General features: G+C 36.3%; 1 protein-coding gene across 1 annotated transcript in view; it reads right to left on the minus strand.

The window, feature by feature from the left end:
* ADAM32 (ADAM metallopeptidase domain 32) overlaps nt 1–22,301 on the minus strand; it is a 170,973-nt gene that overhangs the window by 69,120 nt on the left and 79,552 nt on the right. Inside the window, exons 12-14 of the mRNA XM_032288017.1 lie at nt 19,563–19,737; nt 6,003–6,095; nt 4,491–4,689 (exon numbers count right to left, since the gene is read on the minus strand). Of these exons, the coding sequence (XP_032143908.1) occupies nt 4,491–4,689; nt 6,003–6,095; nt 19,563–19,737 (467 nt within the window). The remainder of the gene's footprint in view (nt 1–4,490; nt 4,690–6,002; nt 6,096–19,562; nt 19,738–22,301) is intronic.

The following is a 22,301-nucleotide window of genomic DNA, read 5'->3' on the forward strand; positions in this document are numbered from 1 at the left end:
TTTTATTTATCTTTTCAAAAAACCAGATTTTTGTTTCGTTTATCTTTCATATTGTTTTGTTGTTGCTGTTGTTGTTTCCATTTCATTTAGTTCTGCTCTTGGTTATTTCCTTTCCTCTGTTGGGTTTGGGTTTGGTTTGTCCTTGTTTCTCTAGTTCCTTGAGGTGTGACCTTAGAGTGTCAGTTTGTGCCCTTTCAGTCTTCTTGATGGAGGTATTTAGGGCTATGAACTTTCCTCTTAGCACCACTTTTGCTGTGTCCCAGAGGCTTTGAAATGTTGTGTCATTATTGTCATTCGGTTCAAAAAATGTTTTAATTTCCATCTTGATTTCACTTTTGACCCAATGCTCACTCAGGAGCAGGTTACTTAATTTCCATGTATTTGTATGGTTTTGAGGGTTCCTTTTGGAGTTGATTTCCAGTTTTATTTCACCGTGGTCTGAGAGAATGCTTGACATAATTTCAATTTTCTTAAATTTATTGAGGCTCATTTGATGACCTGTCATACGGTCTATCTTAGAAAAAGTTCCATGAGCTGTTGAATAGAATGTGTATTCTGCAGTTGTTGGATGAAATGTTCTGTATATATCTGTTAAGTCCATTTTTTCCCAGGTATAGCTTAAATCCACTTTTTCTTTGTTGACTTTCTATCTCGATGACTGTCTAGTGCTGTGAGTGGAGCACTGAAGTCCCCCACTATTATTATGTTGTTTTCTATTTCATTTCTTATGTCTATTAGTAATTGTTTTACACATTTGGGAGCTCATGTTAGATGCATAGGTGTTTAGGATGGTAATATTTTTCTGTTGGACAAGGCTCTTTACCACTACATAATGTCCCTCTTTGTCTCTTTTAACTGCTGTTGCTTTAAAGTTTGTTTTGTCTGATATAAAAATAGCTACCCCTGCTCACTTTTGGTGTCCTTTGGCATGAAATGCCTTTTACCACCCTTTTACTTTAAGTGTATGTGAGTCCTTATGTATTAGGTGAGTCTCCTAAAGGCAGTGAATGGTTGATGAGTTCTTACACATGCTGTAAGATAGATCTAATGGCAATGAACTCCCTGAGGTTTTGTCTTGGAAAGTTTTATCTTTCCTTTATTTCTGAAGAACAGCTTTGCCAGATAAAGTATTCTTGATTGCCTTTTTTTCTTTTTTTCTTTTATCACTATATCATTCCACTCTCCTCACTGGCAAAGTATCGGCTGAGAAAATTCAACTTATATGTGGTCTTATGTTACCTAATCTTTTCTTTTATCTTTCTTTTTTCAAAATTTCATTATCTTTATTGATAGTTTTATTGTAACATGTCTTTGTGCAGTCTTGTTTGGAATAAATCTAATTGAAGAATTTTGAGCTTGGTGTAGTCTTGTTTGAATTAAAACTGATTGAAGGATTTTGAGCTTCCTAAACCTTCATATTTATCTCTTTCCCAAGATTTTGGAAGTTTTGAGTTATTATTTCTTTACATAAGCTTTCTGTCCTTGTTTCTCTTCTCTTTTCATACCTCTTATAATGAGAATCTTAGCTCTCTTGATGCTGTTTCCTAAGTCCCATAGTCTTTCTTCTTTCCTTTTCATTCTTTTTTCTTATTTCTACTCTCATTGTATACATAAAAGTAATCTGTCTACAAATTCACTGATCTTCCTTTCCCTTCATTAATTCTGTTACAGATGTTATCTATTGCATCTTAATGTCATTCATTGTGTTCTTCAGCCAATAATTTGGTTATTTTTTATTTAAAAAAATATGTTATTTCTCTGTGTTCTTTTGGAGTTTGCTGAGTATGCTTGGAATAATTATTTTGAATCCTGTTCAAGCAATTTGAAGATCTTTATTGCTTTGGGGTCAGTTATTAGAAAATTATTGCATCATTTGGTGGTGACAAGTTTCCTCAGTTTTTCACGTTTCTTATTGTATTGCATTGATAGCTTCAAATTTGATGAAGCAGTCACCATTTTGAAACTTTACGGAATGCTTTCACTGATTAAAAAAAAATCTTACTCTATGGGTGAGCAAACGGATGTTAGAAGGGTGGGATTGGATTGTTCTGGCTTTGGGGGAAACACAGCAGTGTACCCTTCAGAGCAGGGGGTCTGGAGCAGCTAAAGCTGTGTATCTGCAGGAGCAATCAGACTGTTGGGTTTTCAATGGTAAAGGATCCTGAGGTCCTGGTGCTCTTTTTCTCCGACCAGGGAAGTCATGGCCCTAGGCAATTTCATTTGCCACAAGGTCTGGTTTGAGGGCATTCTCTTACTGGTATCTGATACACAGTGCCCATGCAGTAGCCACAAAGCCAGCATCTGAATCACAAACACACATGAAGGGACTAAAGGGTACAGGGCAGCAGTGACACTGGTGCTTCGGGTGAAGACAATCCTGCTTCCACGTAAGTAGCGATGTAGGAAGTAGAGTGGGTATTTGTGGAGCACATGGAGAGTCAGGGTCTTAAGCATACGTGGGTATAGAGCAACAGAAGCTCCCAGGTTCAGTGTGAAGACTCACACATAGCTGCACTATCTCTTAGCCTGAGGTGTGAGTGCAAACAATCCAGACAGGAGCCATAGCTCCAGGGTCAGGAGTGTGCACAGGATTGGGAGAGGTAGTTGTTCAAGTCTCGGAGCTATAAAAGAGTAGCTGCTTCTTGGAGGAAAGGCATAGTTGGATCTCATTTTCCATGCAAAGGCAGGGATGACTGTTGGTTACCTCAGTGATAAAAGATGCCACTGTTCTCTACAGAGCAGACTACTGGAGATGACGGGCACATGCTGAGTGGCTAATACTAATAGCCCTCTCCCTTCTTTGTTCATAACCATCTCCATATATCTCAGATGTGCTGCTCTAATCAGCAATCCTTCTTTACAGTTTTTCTCCATTTTTTCCTCTGCTGTGCTGCTAGAGGGTTCTTAGGTGGACCTTGGAGCCTTCACAAGACTATTAAAACCATTATTATTCATACATAATTGCCTATTTTTGTTTTTTGTGAGGGGATGAAGACAGGCATCTCCTAAAAATCTTCTGCACAACAAGGGAAAAAATCAACAGAGTGAAAAGCCAACTTATAAAATAAGATAAAGTATTTGCAGATCATATATATATATATATATATATATAAAAAAAATATTTTTTTCAAAATTTATTACATTAACTAATAAAACTCAGAAGAAAAAAAAAAAAAAAAACCTGATTAAAAATGGAGAAAAGATTGAATAAACATTTCTCCAAAGAATACACACAATTCATCAAGACATATATGAAAAGATGCTCACCGCTAATCACAAAGCCACAATGAGACACCACTTCACAACTGTTAGACTGATCATTATCAAAGAGATCAAAGACAACAAATGTTGGTGAAGATATGGAGAAAAAAACCTTCCTACACTGTCAGTGGGAATGTAAACTGGTACAGCTGCTATGGAAAACAGTATGGAGCATCCTTAGAAATTAAAAGTAGAACTACCTTATGATTAACAAACTCCAACTGGGTATAGATTCAAAGGAACTGAATCAATATTGCAAAAGAGGCATCTGCACCCCGTGTTTATTGCTACATTATTCACAATAGCCAAGATATGGAAACAACCAGGGTCTATTTGGTTGAAAAAGTGTAACACAAATCTTGATGTGATGAAAGTCAGAGTTTTATTTGTGTTCTGAGTGTAAGAGAGGAAAGTTCACTTTTAGCTTAGGTAAACAAATAAATGGAATAAAATGTGATATATATAATGTATATGTTTATACAGATATAACATGTATGCAAACACACAAAATGCAATATTATTCAGTCATAGTAATGAGGAAAATCCTGCCATTTGCAATAACATAGATGAACCTAGAGGCCATTATGCTAACTGAAATAAGCTAAATACAGAGAGATACATACTGCATGATCTCACTTATATATGCAATCTAAAATTGTCAAACTCAAAAACGCAGAGAGTAGAATGTTGGTTGCAAGAGGCTGAGGTAAGAGGAGAAATGGGGAAATGCTAGAAAAGGGTACAAAGTTTCAGTTACACAAAATAAATAAGTTCAAGAGATATAATGTGCAACGATGTGACTTTAGTAAACAATATTGTATCATATGCTTGAAATCTGCAAAAAGGATAGATATAAAAATCATTTTAAAGGATTAAAAAAGAAAAGGTAATATATGAGATGATGGATATGTTAATCAGCTTAATTGTGACCAACATTTCACAACATATACAGCTATCAAAACAAAATCATACACCTAAAAACATACCATTTTTATTTGACAATTATACTTCAATAAAGATGGAAAAATGTAAACATAAGAATTAAACAGAAGAATTAGCATGTATCTGTTTACTTATGCATATAATAAATTATATATATAAATAGTCCACATTTTATACTATATAAAACGTTCTACATTTTATATATATGAAAAACATTCCCCATTGCCTTGGTACAGTTAATAAAAATGTTAAGGACTGGCTATTTAGATCTACCAAAAAGATATTACCTTTTCCAAATACAGACTCACAACGTGCATCAAGATCATGGCAGTCTCCATCATAACAAATAAATTTATTTTTTTTGCATAAATGTCCATTGATTATAGTTATGTCAGGACCACATTCTGGTGAGCTTCCATTACAATTTTCAGGGATGTCACATTCAGGATGTGCTTTTGGCCTACATTCAACACCTGATTGTAAAATCTAAGAGAAATTAGAATATAAAAAATAAAGCATTACAAATAGGATTACTGTGTTTATCAGTATCTACTTCAAAACTGTGTTAATCATTTTCTATTTAGTCTAATTAATGTATATTAATACTTTTTATACAAATCATAATGCTAACATTAAAATATAAATGGAATGTTACTGACTAAAATAAAAGACTATGTACAAGAAAAACACAAATCTGATGTGATGAAAGTCAAATTTTTATTTGTGTTTTCAATGTAAGAGAAGAAAATTCACTTTTAGCTTAGAAAATTTATTTCTTTTCAGTGAAAATACCATAATTTAGTCAATTTCCAAATTAAAAATACTTTTTCAAGCCATAGTTTCTAAGTGTGGAATACTTTAAGATTCTGTGACAAATTGAAACACAAATAACCGCAGATGGAAAAGAAGTGTGATTAAAAATGCAGTTCAACTATGAGAGTCTTTGCAGAGGAAGGAATCCAACTATAATCTTTCTCTCAAATCATGGAAATATGTACTCTTTCATACACAGAATTGTGGAAATTTGCAAAAAGAATCTTAAATAAAACATCATCTTATAATTCTTAATTGATAACTTTCAGCTGAAACTAAAAAGATTACAGAAATAAGAATGAATCAGATAATAACAGCCTAAGAAAATAACATATAAAACTGTGTCAGTCCAGGACAGTCATGAAGGTAGAATGCATTACAGATAATTGAACAGAGATATTCTCATATGAGAAACTTGTTAATAATATTTTAGGAGAACTGAAAAGAAAAACAGAAAACAGGAGTCAATGTCTTCACTGTATAAACTAAAACACAGTCTTTAAGTCAAATGATCTTTGAATAATAAGTGCAAAGTTTAAATGTTATGCTACATGTCCCATTTGGAAAATATTACTTCTAGTGAGTTTCATTCCTTATACAGTTAGGGAAATCTGCTGCATCTTTCAATTACTTATAAATAGATAGTTATTCACAACCCATAAAACATTTTTATTTATAATAATATAAATATTATATCATGCAAATAAATAATTGCCCCATTCAATGGAGATCTCCTGTATTGAAGAATCCTATAATATCTCTAAATCAAGGCTTAAAAAACAACAGCATCAACTTAGTGAAAATATTGGCATATAGAACCCCTAAGAAAAGTTAACAAAAATCAGAAATCTGGTTCTGAATTTATTATCTTTCTCTTTATCTAAAAAGTAATTTAATTGATTTACAGCTGTAGGTCTAAGTGTTGTAAAGTCCCCTGCACATGATTTGATACATATCTGAAAGATGTTCAACAACTTAAACCTTACTTGGCAGTCTCTGCAGCATAATCCTTTATAACATGTTGCTCCAGCTTTCAGCACACAAGTTCGAAAATCACAACAGCTTGCAGGTCCACATTGCTATGAATTAGTGAAATGTACAAGTAAAAATACATCATGACAATAGTAAAACCTTTACTAGGAGATATATTTTGATAGGCTTACTTTTTGAATTTGGAAAAGAACACAAATGTTGCTGATAGTTATAGGTTTTAACATCTCTAAACATTTAAAAGACTAATGTAGGACTTTTATTACAGGTTATAAGAGAATAACTAGTAACCTACTTACCTTCCTCTGGACAATATTCTCTACTTAAAAAACAAGGAGAATGTCAGAATGGATAAAAAGCAAGATTCTACTATATGCTGCCTATAAAAATATTCATGTATAAAGATACATATAGACTGAAAATGAAGGCATAAAAAATATGGTATGTGCACATGGAAACACAAAAGAGCAGGAATAGCTATATTTATATTAGATAAAATTGACTTCAAGTCAAACACTGTAAAAAGAACAAAGGTGGTCCCTGTATCATACTAAAGTAGTCCATTTAGCAAGAGAACATAATAATTCTAAATACAGTGCACCCAACACCGGTGAATCCAAATATACAAAGCAAACATTAATAGACATAAAGAGAAAGATAGAATACATTGCAATAATACTTGGATAATTCAACACCTCACTCAGTAATGGAAAGATTACCCAGACCGAACAAAGAAATCAACAGAGACTTCAGAGTTAAACCACACTCTAGACCAAAGGAACCTAATACAACATTTCATCAAACAGCTATAGAATATTCTTTTCATTAGCAAGTGAAACATTCTTCAGAATAGACCAAATGCTAAGCTAAAAAACAGATCTCAACAAATTCAAAAAACAATTAAAATAATATGAAGTATATTTTCTAACCATAATAAAATAAAACTAGAAATCAACAACAAGAACTTAGAAAACTACACAAACACATAGAAATTAAACAACATGCTCCTGAATGATCAATAGTCAATGAAGAAATAAATAAAAATGAAAAGTTATTTGAAACAAATGAAAATAGCAACACAGCATAACAAAGCCTATGGGATACAGCAAAGCAATACTAAGATGATAGTTTATAAGAATAAATGCCTACATCAAAAAAGAAAAAAATTTCAAATTAGCAACCTAATGGTGCATCTCAAGGAACTAGAAAAGCAAGAACAAACCAAACCTAAAATTAGTGGAATAAAAGAAATAATATAGATCAGAGAAGAAATAAGTAGAAGGGACTCTAAGTGCATGTTGAATAAAAAAACAAAACCCATCCATCTGCTGTCTTCAAGAGATCCATCTTATATGTAGCAAAATTAATAGGCTCATACTAAAGGGTTGGAGAAAGATCTATCATGCAAATGGAAAATAAAAAGAGCCGAAGTCAATGTTTTTATGTCAGATAATACAAACTTTGGATCAACAACAGTAATAACAGATAAATAATGACATTACATAATGATAGAGTTCAATTCAACAAGAAGAGTTAATGGTACCAAATATAAATGTACTGAACACTGTAGAACCTAGATTCTAAGTACTTCCAGACCTACAAAAACACCTAGTCACATAATAATAGTGGAGGACTTTAATACCCCACTGACAGTGTTAGACCACCCAAAGCAGAAAACCAAAAAAGAAATTCTGAACGTAGTTCAACACTTGACCAAATGAACCTAATACACACAGAGTACTCCACATGTTCAACAACAGAATACACATATTTCTTATCCATGCACAGAACATACTCTAAGATCAACCATATGCTTGGCCATAAGGCAAGCCTAAATAACAAAAAAATTGAAATTATACCAACCATACACTCAGATCATAGTGAAATAAAATAGAAATCAATACCAAGTAGATATCTCAAAACCACACAATTCCATGGAAGTTAAACAACTTGCTCTTTAACGACTTCATATTGTTGAAAGAGGCACCAAAGACGGTGGGAAAGAAAGTCTTGAATTGCCAGCACCAACTATCCCCCATCCCTCAGCAGCAGCTTCACAGTGCAGAGAATCTGTATGATTAAGGGAGGAGAGCACTGTGATTGTGAGGCTTTGCATTGAATTCAGTGTTGTGCTGTCACAGTAAAGTAGAACCAGGCTATACTCAGCTGACCCCCGTCCATAGAAGCAGCATACAAGCCAGCCCTAGCCAGAGGGGAATCATCCATCTGATCAGTCAGAGCTTGAGTTCCAGCAAGCCTCACCACCATGGGCTGGAGTACTCTGGGGCCCTAAGTGAACTTGAGGGGCAATATATGACACAAGGACTGCAATGCCTAGAAAAGTCCTAGTAGTGATCTGGGCTCTAAGCCAGTGGACTGTAGGGGAAAGTGACCTGTAGAGATACCAGCCAGGGATGCTAAGGGAGTGCTTGTGTCATTCTTCCCCCAACCTGAGGCAGCAGAGTGCACAGTTCCAAAAAGATCCCCTCCTTCAGGTTGAGAGGAAAGAGAAGAGTAAAGAAGACTCTGTCTTGCATCTTAGATACCAGCTTAGCCACAATAAGATAGGGCACTGATCAGGGTTGTGAAGTCCCCATTCCAAGTCCTAGTTCCCAGACATTTCTAGACACACCCTGGGTGAGAATGGAAACTGCTTCCTTGAATGGAACAACCTAGTCCAGGAAGGATCAATCATATATTGACTAAGCAGACCTTCAGCCCTAAAGAATGAACAGTGATACCCAGGTACTATGCTGTAGGCCTTGAGTAAAACTTAGTCATGGTGGCTTCAGGTACAAGCTCAATCACAGTGAGGTAGAGTACAAAGAGGGCTCCTGGCTTCCCTGATTCCAGGCTTTAGCTGTTAGATAGCATTTCTGGACATGCCCTGGGACAGAGGAGAGCCCACACCCTAAAGAGTGAGTCCGAGGCCTTGCATACCCACAACAAGATGACTAAGGAGTCATTGGGCCTAAACTGAACATCGGCAGTGGCCTGGCATTACTCCCTGTGGGCCTGTGGTGGTAGAGGCCACAGAGTGAGGCTTCTCAGCCTATGGAAAGGAGAGGAAGAGTGGGAAGGACTGTGTCAAGTGGTCTGAATGCCAGACCAGCCACAGTAGAATAGAACACGAGGTATATTTCTAACATTTCTGACTCTAATCCCTAGCTCCAGGATGGCATCTCTGCACCTGCCCAGGGGCTGTGATAACTTGCACCCTAAAGGGAAGGACACAATCCTGCTTGGCTTTGCCACTTGCTGACTGCAGAGCACAAGGGCCTTGAATGAACACAGGCAGTAGTCAGGTAGTGGTTACAGCAAGCCTTTGGGTGAGACCCAGTGCCATGCTAACTTCAGGTTTGATCCAGCACAATCTAAGTGGTGGTGGCCACAGGAGTGTGTCTCTCCAATCCCAGCTCCAGACAACACAGAGAAAAAGAGAGATTCCATTTGTTTGGGAGAAAGGAAAGAAAACAAGTGTCTCTGTCTGGTAATTCAGACAATTCTTCCAGATAGTATCCAAGCCCACCAAGACAGTACCTCTAAGAGTCTGCAAAAAAAAATTAAAAAATAAAAAAACATTACAGAGGTTGGGCTAACCCCTAATGCAACTATGGCTTAAATCACACACCTAAGTTCTCTGGAAAGCCTTCTGAAGGAGGATGGATACAAATAAGCCAAGATGGCAAAGACTATAATAAATACCTAACTCTTAAATGCCCAGAAACCAAAGAGCATTCACAAGCATCAAGACCATACAAGAATATATGATTTCATCAAATGAACTAAATAAGACATCAAGGACCAATCCTGGAGAAACAGATATGTGACCTTTCGGACAGATAATTCAACTTAGCTATTTTGAGGAAACTCAAAGAAATTCAAGAGAATACAGAGAAGGAATTCAAAATTCTATTAGATAAACTTTTAAAGTAAATTGAAATTATTTTAAAAATCGAGCAGAAATTATGCAGTTGAAGGATGCAACTGACATACTGAAGAATGCATCAGAGTCTCTTAATAGCAGAATTGATCAAACAGAAGAAAGAATTGGTTAGCTTGAAGACAGGCTATTTGAAAATCCACAGAGGAGACAAATGAAAAAATAAAAAAGAATGAAGCATAACTACAAGATCTACAAAACAGCCTCAAAGGGCCAATCTAGGAGTTATTGGCCTTAAAGAGGAGGAAGAGAAAGAGATGGGGGTAGAAAGTTTTTTTCAAAAAGATAACAGAGAACTACCCAAAGCTAGAGAAAGGTATCAATATCTGAGTACAAGAAGCTTATGGAACACCAAGCAGATTTAACCCAAAGAAAACTACCTCAAAGCATTTAATAATCAAACTCCTAAAGGTTTAACATAAAGGATCCTAAAAGCATCAAGAGAAAAGAAACAAATGATATACAATGGAGATTCAATATATCTGGCAGCAGACTTTTCAGAGGAAACCTTACAGATCAGGAGAGAGTGGCATGACATATTTAAAAGTGCTGGGAAAAAAATTTCCTTAAGATAACATTCCTGGTAAAAAATATTCTTTAAACACAATGGAAAAATAAAGACTTTCCCAGAGAAACAAATGATGAGGGGTTTCATTAACACTGGACCTGTCCTATAAGAAATGCAAAAGACAATTATTTAATCAGAAAGAAGAGGATATTAATGAGCAATAATAAATCAACTTAAGGTAGAAAACTCACTGCTAAGAGTATCTACAAAGAAAAACACAGGATGGCGGAATACCAACAGCTCTGGAGTGCAGTTCCCAGTGAGAAAAATGCAGAGGGTGAGTGAACACCACATTTCCAAATGAATTATTACTGCCCACAGACCAGGAGATTCCCAAGCTGAAAAGCACCATGAGTTCCCAGCATGGCTGTTTCAGCCAGCACAGCAGGTCTCCACACAAAAACTCACAGAAATCTGGGCGGCAGTTTCAACTAGCGCCTGGAATGTCCGGGAGACAGATCTGCCCATTCAACTGGAAAAAAGGGGGCTGAAACAGGGAGCGAGGTGGTTTAGCTCAGCAGGACCCACCGCCACAAAGACTGGCAATCTGAAATGCTCTGGATTGAGAGATTCGCAGCAAGTGCAGCTAGACCCGGGACAGACCAGCTCTGTTGGAGGAAGGGCATCCACCTTTACTGAGGCAGTCTGCCACTACCAAGACAGTCTGCCATTACAGAGGTGGTCCGCCATTACTAAGGCAGACTGCCATTACCAAGGCAGTTCTAACTATACCTCTATAAACAAAACCCAAGGAAGTTCACACAGCAGCTGGGCAGAACCCATGGCAGCTCAGCAACGCCTCTGCTGGTGGACTTTGACTAGGCTACCTCCTTGCTGGGCAGGGCAGCTCTGAAAAAAGGCAGCAGCATGTCAGAACTTATAAATAAAGCCCCACCGTCCCAGGACAGAGCACGGGGAAAAAAGCAGTTATGAGTTCCAATACAGCAGACTTAAACGTACCTGCCCAGCAGCTCTAAACAGAAAACAGAAGCTCACAGCTCAGCACTTGAGCTCCTTTAAGAAACAGACTGGCTCCTCAAGCAGCTCCCTGACCCCTGTATATCCAAAGAGTCACCTCATAAAGGAGAGCTCAGGCTGACATCTGACAGCTATCCTTCTGGGACAAAGATAACAGGAGAAGAAACTGGCAGCAACCCTTACTGTTCAGCAGCCACTGCAGGTGAACCCCAGGCAAGCAGGGTCTGGAGTGGACCTCCAGCAGTCCTACAGCAGAGGGGCCTGCCTGTTAGAAGGAAAACTAAAATACAGAAAGAAATAACATCAACAAAAAGAACGTCCACTCAGAGACCCCATCCGAAATTCACCAATTGCAAAGACCACAGGTAGATAAATCCACAAAGATGTGAAGAAACCAGCACAAAAAAGGATGAAAACACCCAAAATCAGAACACCTCTCCTCCTCCAAGGGATCACAACTCATCATCACCAAAAAAACAAAGGTGGATGGAGAATCAATCTGTTCAATTGACAGAAACAGGCTTCAGAAGGTGGGCAATAACAAACATCTATGAGCTAAAAGGACATGTTCTAACCCAATGCAAAGAAACTAAGAACCTTGAAAAAAGGTTTGATGAAATGCTAATGAGAATAAACAACTTAGAGAAGAATATAAATGATTTAATGGAGCTGAAAAACACAACAAGAGAACTTTGTGAAGCACATGCAAGTTTCAATAGCCAAATCAACCAAGCAGAAGAAACAATATCAGAAATTGAAGATCAACTCAATGAAATAAAATGAGAAAGCAAGATTGGAGAAAAAGAGTGAAAAGAAATAAACAAAGCTCCAAGAAATATGGGATTATGTGAAAAGACCTAATCTACATTTGATGGGCAAACCTAAATGTGACAGAGAGAATGAATCCAAGCTAGAAAACACTCTTCAGGATATTATCCAGGAGAACTTCCCCAACCTAGCAAGCCAGGCCAATATTCAAGTCCAGGAAATACAGAGAACAACACAAAGATATTCCTCAAGAAGAGCAGCCCCAAGGCATATAATCGTCAGATTCACCAGGGCTGAAATGAAGGAAAAAATGCTAAGGGCAGCCAGAGACAAAGGTCAGGTTACCCACAAAGGAAAGCCCATCAGGCTAACAGCAGATCTCTCAGCAGAAAACCTACAAGCCAAAACAGAGTGGAGGCCAATATTTAACCTCCTTAAAGAAAAGAACTTTCAACCTAGAATTTCATAGCCAGCCAAACTAAGCTTCATAAATGAAGGAGAAATAAAAATCTTTATGAATAAGCAATTACTGAGAGATTTTGTCACCACCAGGCCTGACTTACAAGAGCTCCTGAAAAAAAGCACTAAACATAGAAAGAAACAACCAGTACCAGCCACTCCAAAAATGGTAACGAGAATTGACACAATGAGAAACTGCATCAACTAATGGGCAAAACAACCAGCTAGCATTAAAATGGCAGGATCAAATTCACACATAACAATATTAACCTTAAAAGTAAATGGGCTAAATGCCCCAATCAAAAAACATAGACTAGCAAATTGGATAAAAAGTCAAAACTAATCGGTGTGCTGTAACCAGAAACCCATCTCACATGCAAGGGCACACATAGGCTCAAAATAAAGGATGGAGGAAGATTTACCAAGCAAATGGAGAGCAAGATAAAGCAGGAGATGCAATCCTAGTCTCTGATAAAATAGACTTTAAACCAACAAAGATCAAAAGAGACAAAAAAGGGCATTACATAATTGTAAAAGGATCACTGCAACAAGAAGAGCTAATGATCCCAAATATATATGCACCCAATACAGGAGAATCCAGATACATAAAGCAAGTTCTTAATAACTTACTAAGAGACTTAGACTCCCACACAATAATAGTGGGAGATTTTCACACTCCATTGTCAATATTAGGCAGATCAACAAGACAGAAAATTAACAAGGATATCCAGGACTTGAACTCAGATCTGAACCAAGCAAGCCTAATAGACATTTACAGAACTCTCTCCACCCCAAATCCACAGAATATACATTCTTCTCAGCACCACATTACACCTATTCTAAAACTGAGCACATAGTTGGAAGAAAATCACTCCTCAGCAAATGCAAAAGAATGGAAATCATAACAACCAATCTCTCAGACCACAGTGCAATCAAATTAGAACTCAGGATTAAGAAACTCACTCAGAACTGTACAACTTCACAGAAACTGAACAACTGGCTCTTGAATGTTGACTGGATAAACAATGAAATGAAGGCAGAAATAAAGATGTTCTTTGAAACCAATGAGAATGAAGACACAACATACCAGAATCTCTGGGACACATTAAAAGTAGTGTCTAGAGGAAAATTTATAGCAATAAATGCCCACATGAGAAGCAAGGAAAGATCTAAAATTGACACCCTATCATCAAAATTGAAAGAGATAAAGGAGATAGATTAAAAAAAAACTCAAAAGCTAGAAGAGGACAAGAAATAACTAAGATCAGAGCAGAACTTAAGGCAATAGAGATACAAAAAGACCCTTCAAAAAAATCAATAAATCCAGGAGCTGGTTTTTTGAAAGGATCAACAAAAAAGACAGAGCTGCTAGCCGGATTAATAAAGAAAAAAAGAGAGAAGAATCAAATAGATGCAATAAAAAATGATAAAGGGGATATCACCACAGATTCCACAGAGATACTAACTACCATCAGATGACTACAAAGCACTCTATGCACACAAAACAGTAAACCTGGAAGAAATGGATAAATTACTGAATAGACCAATAACAAGGGCTTAAGTTGAGGCAGCAATTAATAGCCTAGCAACCAAAAAAAGCCCAGGTCCAGATGGGTTCATAACTGAATTCTACCAGACATCCAAAGGGGAGCTGGTACCACTCCTTCTGAAACTATTCCAAACAATCCAAAAAGAGGGAAACCTTCCCAAATCATTTTATGAGACCAATATTATCCTGATACCAAAACCCGGCAGAGATTCAACAAAAAAAGAAAACTTCAGGCCAATATCCATGATGAATACAGATGTAAAAATCTTCAATAAAATACTATCAAAACAATTGCAACAGCACATCAGAAAGCTTATCCATCATGATCAAGTTGGCTTCATCTCAGGGATGCAAGGCTGGTTCAACATATGCAAGTCTATAAACATAATCCACCACTTAAACAAAACCAAAACAAAAACCACATGATTATCTCAATAGATGCAGAGAAGGCCTTCAACAAAATTCAACAGCCCTTTATACTAACAACTCTCAATAAACTAGGTATCAACAGAACATATCTTAAAATAATAAAAGCTATTTATGACAAACCCACAGCCAATATCATACTGAATGGGCAAAAACTGGAAGCATTCCCTTTGAAATCTGGCACTAGACAAGGATGCCCTCTTTCACCACTCCTATTTAATATAGTATTGGAAGTTCTAGCCAGAGCAATCAGGCAAGAAAAAGAAATAAAGGGTATTCAATTAGGAAAGGAGGAAGTCAAATTGTCTGTATTTGCAGATGACATGATTGTATATTTAGAAGACCCCATCGTCTCAACCTAAAATCTCCTTAAACTGATAAGCAACTTTAGCAAAGTCTCAGGATACAAAATCAATGTGCAGAAATCACAAGCATTCCTATACACCAATAACAGACTAACAGAGAGCCAAATCAAGAATGAACTGCCATTCACAACTGCTACAAAGAGAATAAAATACCTAGGAATACAACTAACAAAGGATGTAAAGGAACTCTTCAAGGAGAACTACAAACCACTGCTCAAGGAAATAAGAAAGGACACAACAAATGCAAAAACATTCCATGCTCATGGTTCGGAAGAATCAATATCATGAAAATGGCCATAGTGCCCAAAGTAATTTATATATTCAATGCTATCCCCACCAAGCTACCAATGACCTTCTTCTTCCTCCCCATCACCTACATCTGGCATTTCTCCCCTTGCTATCTCTCCCCAGCTCGCCACCCCCCACTGTCCCTCCCCTACTTCCCCCCAACTGACCCCAGTGTGTAGTGCTCCCCTCCCTGTGTCCATGTGCTCTCATTGTTCAACACCTGCCTATGAGTGAGAACAATGCGCTGTTTGATCTTTTGCTCTTCTGTCAGTTTGCTGAGAATGATGGTTTCCAGGTTCATCCATGTCCCTACAAAGGACACGAACTCATCGTTTTTGATGGCTGCATAATAATCCATGGTGTATATGTACCACATTTTCCCTGTCCAGTCTATCATCGATGGGCATTTGGGTTGGTTCCAGGTCTTTGCTATTGCAAACAGTTCTGCAATGAACATTCGTGTGCATGTGTCCTTATAATAGAAAGATTTATAATCCTTTGGATATATACCCAGTAATGGGATTGCTGGATCAAACGGAATTTCTATTTCTAGGTTCTTGAGGAATTGCCACACTGTCTTCCACAATGGTTGAACTAATTTACACTCCCACCAACAGTGTAAAAGTGTTCCTATTTCTCCACATCCTCTCCAGCATCTGTTGTCTCCAGATTTTTTAATGATCGCCATTCTAACGGGCGTGAGATGGTATCTCAATGTAGTTTTGATTTGCATTTCTCTAATGACCTGTGATGATGAGCATTTCTTCATATGTTTGTTGGCCTCATGTATGTCTTCTTGAGTAATGACCCACAAGCACACAAAACAAAACCAAACATGGACAAATGAGACCACATCAAGTTAAAAAGATTCTGCACAGCAAAGAAAGCAATCAACAAAGTGAAAAGACAACTCAGAAAATTAAAGAAAATATTTGCAAACTACCCATCTGACAAGGGATTAATATCCAGACCATATAAGGAGCTCAAACAAGTTTATAGGAAAAAAATCTAATAATCTGATTTGAAAGTGGGGAAAAAGATCTGAATAGACATTTCTCAAAAGCAGACATACAAATGGTACACAGGTATATGAAAAGGGGTTCAACATCAATCAGCATCAGAGAATTACAAATCAAAACTACAATGAGATATCATCTCACCCCCTTTAAAATGGCTTTTATCCAAAGGCAGGCAATAACAAATGCTGGGAAAGATGTGGAGAAAAGGGAATCCTTGTACACTGTTTGTGGGAGTCTAAATCAATACAACCACTATATAAAACAGTTTGGAGGCTCCTCAAAAAACTAAAAATAGAGCTACCATATGATCCAGCAATCCCACTCTTAGGTATATACCCAAAAGAAAGGAAATCAGTATGTCGAAGAGATATTTGCATGCCCATGTTTACTGCAGCGCTATTCACAATAGCCAAGATTTAGAAACAGTCTAAATGTCCATCTACAGATGAATGGATAAAGAAAATGTGGTATATATACACAATACAGTACTATTCAGCCATAAAATAGAATGAGATTTCAGTCATTTGCAACAACATGGATGGAACTGGAGGTCATTATATTAAGTGAAATAAGCCAAGCAGAAAAAGACAACATTGCATTTTCCCACTTATTTGTGGAAGCTAAAAATTAAAACAATTGAACTCATGGAGATAGACAGTAAAAGGATGGTTACAGGAGGCTGGGAAGGGTAGCTGGGTGGGTGGGGAGGCAGCAGGGGAGCAAGGATGGTTAATGGGTATGAAAAAATAGTTTGAAAGAATAAATAAGAGATAGGATTTAATAGCACAACAAAGTCTCTGCAGTCAGAAATAATCTAGTTGTACATGGATTGTTTGTAACACAAAAAATAAATGTTTGAGGGGATGAATACTCCATTTACCTTCATGTGATTATTATGCATAGCATGCCTGTATCAAAATATCTCTTATAACCCATAAATATATGGTAGATGTATGTACAACAACTTATGTATAAATATATACATCTACTAACCACAAAACTTAGAAAGTTTTTTAAAAGATAGAATATAGACAAAAAAAGAGAAATTGGTTAAGGGATCTAAAATACAAGTAAATGGAAGGAATTAGTTTAGCACTCCAAAGTACAGTAGGGAAATTATAGTTAATAATTTATTGTATATTTCAAAATAGCTAGATGGCAAGAACTGTAGTATTCCAGCACAAAGAAAATATAAATATATGAGGTGGCAGATATCCAAATTACCCTGATTTGATCATTATACATTCTATAAGGTATCAAAATATAACATGTACCCCCAAAATATGTGCAACTATTATATAACAAAAAATTACTTAAAAAGTAAATTTTAAATGTTTCCTCCACAAAAAAAGTTATGTGACATGATAGATTTGTCAATAACCTTGTCCTAATCATTGCAGAATGTAAACATATATCCAAACTGCACTGTATCACAGAAATATTTAAAACTATTATTTGTCGATTGAAAGCAATTGCTTTAAAAAAAAAAAAAGTCACTGGTAAGAGCATGCTCTACATCATTAGAGCAATCAAGAAAATGCACATTTAATCCACTATAAAACCACTGGAATAGCTAAAATTTAAGAAGTGGATAATAACAAATTCTAATGTAGATATAAAGGAACTCAAAGTTTCATATGCTGCTGACAGGAGTGTAACAGGATACAACCATTTTGAAAAATATTTTGGCAATTTCTTATAAACATACACTGATCATACACACAAGCAGTTGTACTTTTACAGATTAAGAATAATGGATCAATAGTGTTAACAACTTAAATGTCCATTAGCAAGTGAATGGTTAAAACAGATTGTGGTATATCCATACAATTAAATATTACTCAAAGTTAAAAGGAGGAAACTATTGTGATATGAAATAAGTGGATGAATCTCAACAACACTATATTGAAAGGAAGAAGCCAGACACAAAAAACATGTGCTGTCTCATTTCATTTACATGACTTTCCAGACCAGGCAACGGTAACAGAATCAGAAATTGTCTGGAGACAAGTGGAGGTGGAAAGGACTGCAAAAGGGTATGAATACACTTTTGGGGATAAGGAAAATGTATATCTTAATTATACCAATAGTTATGTACATTTGTTTAAACTCATCAATCTGTGCACTTAAAATGGGTGCAGTTTTTTGTATATGGATTATACCCCAATAAAATTGATTTAAAAAAACAAAATCAAGAAGAAAGCTAGGCACAGTAGCTCATGCCTGCAATCCCAGCACTTTGGGAGGCCGAGGCAGGTGGATCACCTGAGGTCAGGAGTTTGAGATCAGCCTGACCAACATAATGAAATCCCATGTCTACTAAAAATATAAAATTTCACAGGCATGGTGGCTGGCGCCTGTAATCCCAGCTACTTGAGAGGCTGCGGCAGAAGAATAACTTGAACCCGAGAAGTGGAGGTTGAAGTGAGCTGAGATGGTGGCATTGCACTCCAGCCTGGGCAACAAGAGCAAAAGTCTGTCTCAAAAAAAAATGAATAAAAATAAAATAAAATAAAAAATGAAGAGGACTTGTTCTACCAAATTGTTAAACATAATACAAAAACATAGTAATTAAAATAATGTGATATGGGACAAGTATTCAGACCTATGGCTGTAACAAGCCCTAATAAATTTCTGTCTACCTTGTAATCAAGGAAAATTATAACATCTGTGGTACTGCGGCAAATATTGAATTACATGAAAGCATTACACCCTAGGCCTTTGAATTTATTATATTTTCTAGATTTCCCTATCAAATGAATAATCAAAATTATCTAGTGTTCATATTACAATATTGATACAGATTCCTGTATTACTGATTCCACTGTGAAGTCATACCCTAATGGACACATTGGGCTGCTTAATCAGTCTTCATTAAGAGATTTGTAAATGTCCAAAGATTAAGCAGAGATTTGTAAAGAACCTTATATAGTTACTCTGAAGCTCAAAAGCTTATTGTAGACTCTCCTCTTTCCCATTTCCAATAATTTTTTTGCAGTACATTTTAAACTTGTTCAAAATTCTTCAACCTACAAAACCTAGACAATATTGTCTTTTATGTATTTCAACCCAACTTCACTTACTGTCAACATTCTGCATGATACTCATTCACATTTTAGATATATGACATTTATGAAAAAGATAAACTAAAACAATAAATTTATTAATCAATTTTCCTAGTTATCAGACTTACTGCCTCAGTACCACAATCACAGGCTTCATTTCCCTCTAATCTGCCATTGCCACAGACTGGTCTCTGAGCTTGCATTTGTGGCTTGTTCTGAAGACATTTGGCACCCATATTTGAAATGAAATTTTGAAAGTTCCTCAAACTGCAATTGCTAAAAGTCTTCACACCATTAGATTGCCTAAAAATGAATCCATATAATGTCATTGGCAATATACTTCTGAAAACACATTCCTATATGATATAAATTAATTTTGAAATTTTAAATTCAATTGGCAATTACAAATGTTTACTGATAAGTGCATAGAGGCTAAAATCATACTTGAGGATGTCATGTGATTTTATTCACTGGAAAATATGTTCTTATTAAAACAAAATTAAGTACAATTCAATAGCAAAATATACACATAGTAATCCTATTTTAAAACAGGCAAAGGATTTGAACAGATACTATTCCAAATAAAAGTCAGCACCCAGATTTGGACAGACAGTTACTTCAAATAAAAATTAACACCCAATTAACAACAAAATTTTATTAAACAAATGATACTGTGCTTAGTCCTAAACTTCCTCAAAGATCTCAAAAAAATTATTTATTTATCAAATTCATATATTATTATGTCCATATACCAATAATAAAGAGAATTCAGAGAATGGTTCCATAGGATGAGTCAGTCCATTTTCACTACATTTTAAGTGATAAACATCTGTAAGGCAAGGAAGAAACTGAGATTTATTGAGTACCTATTATGTACTAGATTTCATTACCTAATCCTTACCACAAACCAAAAGGTTGGTATTGTCATCATTTTATATAAATTGAACTAAAGTTCAGAGAAGCTAAAATCCTTAAAAGTCAGCTTGTAAATTGGCAGAATGAGCATTCACACACAGGTTTTTTTAATTGTATACATTTATGGTGTACAACATGATGTTTCAATATAGGCATACACTGTGTAATAATTAAATCAAGCTAATTAACAAATTATCTTCGTACTTATCCTTTTTATGTTAAAAGAACATTTAAAACCTATTGTCTTAGCAATTTTCAAATTCAGTGTATCATTTTTAACCATTGTCGCTATGCTGTACAAATTCACAACAGCCTTGATATGGAATCAACATGTCTGTCAATATACAAGTGGACCCACAAAAATCAAAGTAAATATTTTTTAAAATAATAATTAAATGAACTTGGACAAGAAAAAAAAGAAATGTGTTATATATACACAACAGAATACTATTCAACCATTAAAAAAAAGAAGAAGAAAATCCTGTCATTTGCAACAATATAGATGAAGCTACAGAATATTACACTCAGTAATATAAGCCAGGCACAGAGAGAAAAATACTATATAATCTAACCATGAGTTTGTCCTAGGTTCCTCCATTCATAGTTATTCCCATTTCATGTGCCCCTTCCCTTTTTTCACTTCTGAACTTGTTTTTCTGTGTATATTATCTTGAAAGTGAGGATTTAAGATGTGAGATATGGAAGAGGAGGCAGAGCAAGATCATGGAATAGAATCCTCCATCATTCCTCTGTAGGGACACTGAAGTGAACAATTATCCATGCAAGAAAACACCTTCACAAGAGATAAAAGAATGAGGTAAAAGATCACAGTAACTAGTTTTGGCATAGTAACAAGAAAAGACACATTGAAGAGAGTAGAAATGACAGTTTTGCAATGCTATACCATCCCTTCCCCAATCTGAAGCAGTGCAACATAGTGAATTGGTCAGAAAAGATCGGGCATGTTCAGGGTGGAATGTGTCTTTTAGGAGGAGAAGGAAGTATGCATGTGACTTTGCCTGAGAAACCTATACCTGCCCCACTACAGTAAAACATAGCACCAGGCTGAATCCCATGGTCTTATCCCAGACTGGTGCCCACAGACTTCTAGACCTTCCCCAGCTCAGAAGGAAATCCACCACCCCAGCAGGATGGAGCCAAGCCCTGGCCAGCTTCAACACTGGCTGATGAAAGGAGCTTTAGGCCATGTACAATCATTAGTGGCAGTCAGGTAATAGTGACTGTGGGTGTTAAGTGAGCAAATCCCCTTAACCATTACTCTGCTGGTCTACGAGGACATGAGCTTCAGGTGTAATCCAGTATGCTGCCAGTTGCAGGGGCCATAAAAGTGCATGCATCACCTCTCCTGCAACTCCGGACAGTGCAGTGTAGAAAGCAACTCCTTCTGCTAGGGGAAAAGAAAGGAAGTGAACGAGAGACTTTGGGCTTGGAAACCCAATTCCATCAAGGTTGGATACATAGGGAGTCACAGCATAATTGAGTTTAAGGTGCTATCTAGTGCTGAAATGGCAGCAGCGACCACAGTCAACTCATCAGTCAGTACTCTTGGAATTTCTGTAAGGTCCTCTGAAGAAGAACCAGTACAAACAAGACCAGACCATGAAGACTTGAAGAACTACTTAATTCTTTAAAGCCCAGATATATCCATAAGCATTAATAACATTCAGGAAAATATGATCACATCAAACATAATAAATAAGGCACCAGTAACCAAACCTGGAGAAAGATGTATACTCTTACACAGACAATGCAAAATAGATATTTTGAGGGAGCTCAAATAACATTAAGAAAACACAGAGAAACAATTCAGAAAATTATCAGAGATAGTTAACTAAGAGATTGAAATAATTTTTAAAATCAAGCAGAATTCCTGGAGCAATAATAGATAAACTGAAAAATGTATTAGAGGGTCTCGAAAGCAGAAGTGATCA

Source organism: Sapajus apella, unplaced genomic scaffold (assembly GCF_009761245.1).
Source record: "Sapajus apella isolate SASKATOON/1434 unplaced genomic scaffold, GSC_monkey_1.0 scaffold21, whole genome shotgun sequence".
Lineage (NCBI taxonomy): Eukaryota > Metazoa > Chordata > Mammalia > Primates > Cebidae > Sapajus > Sapajus apella.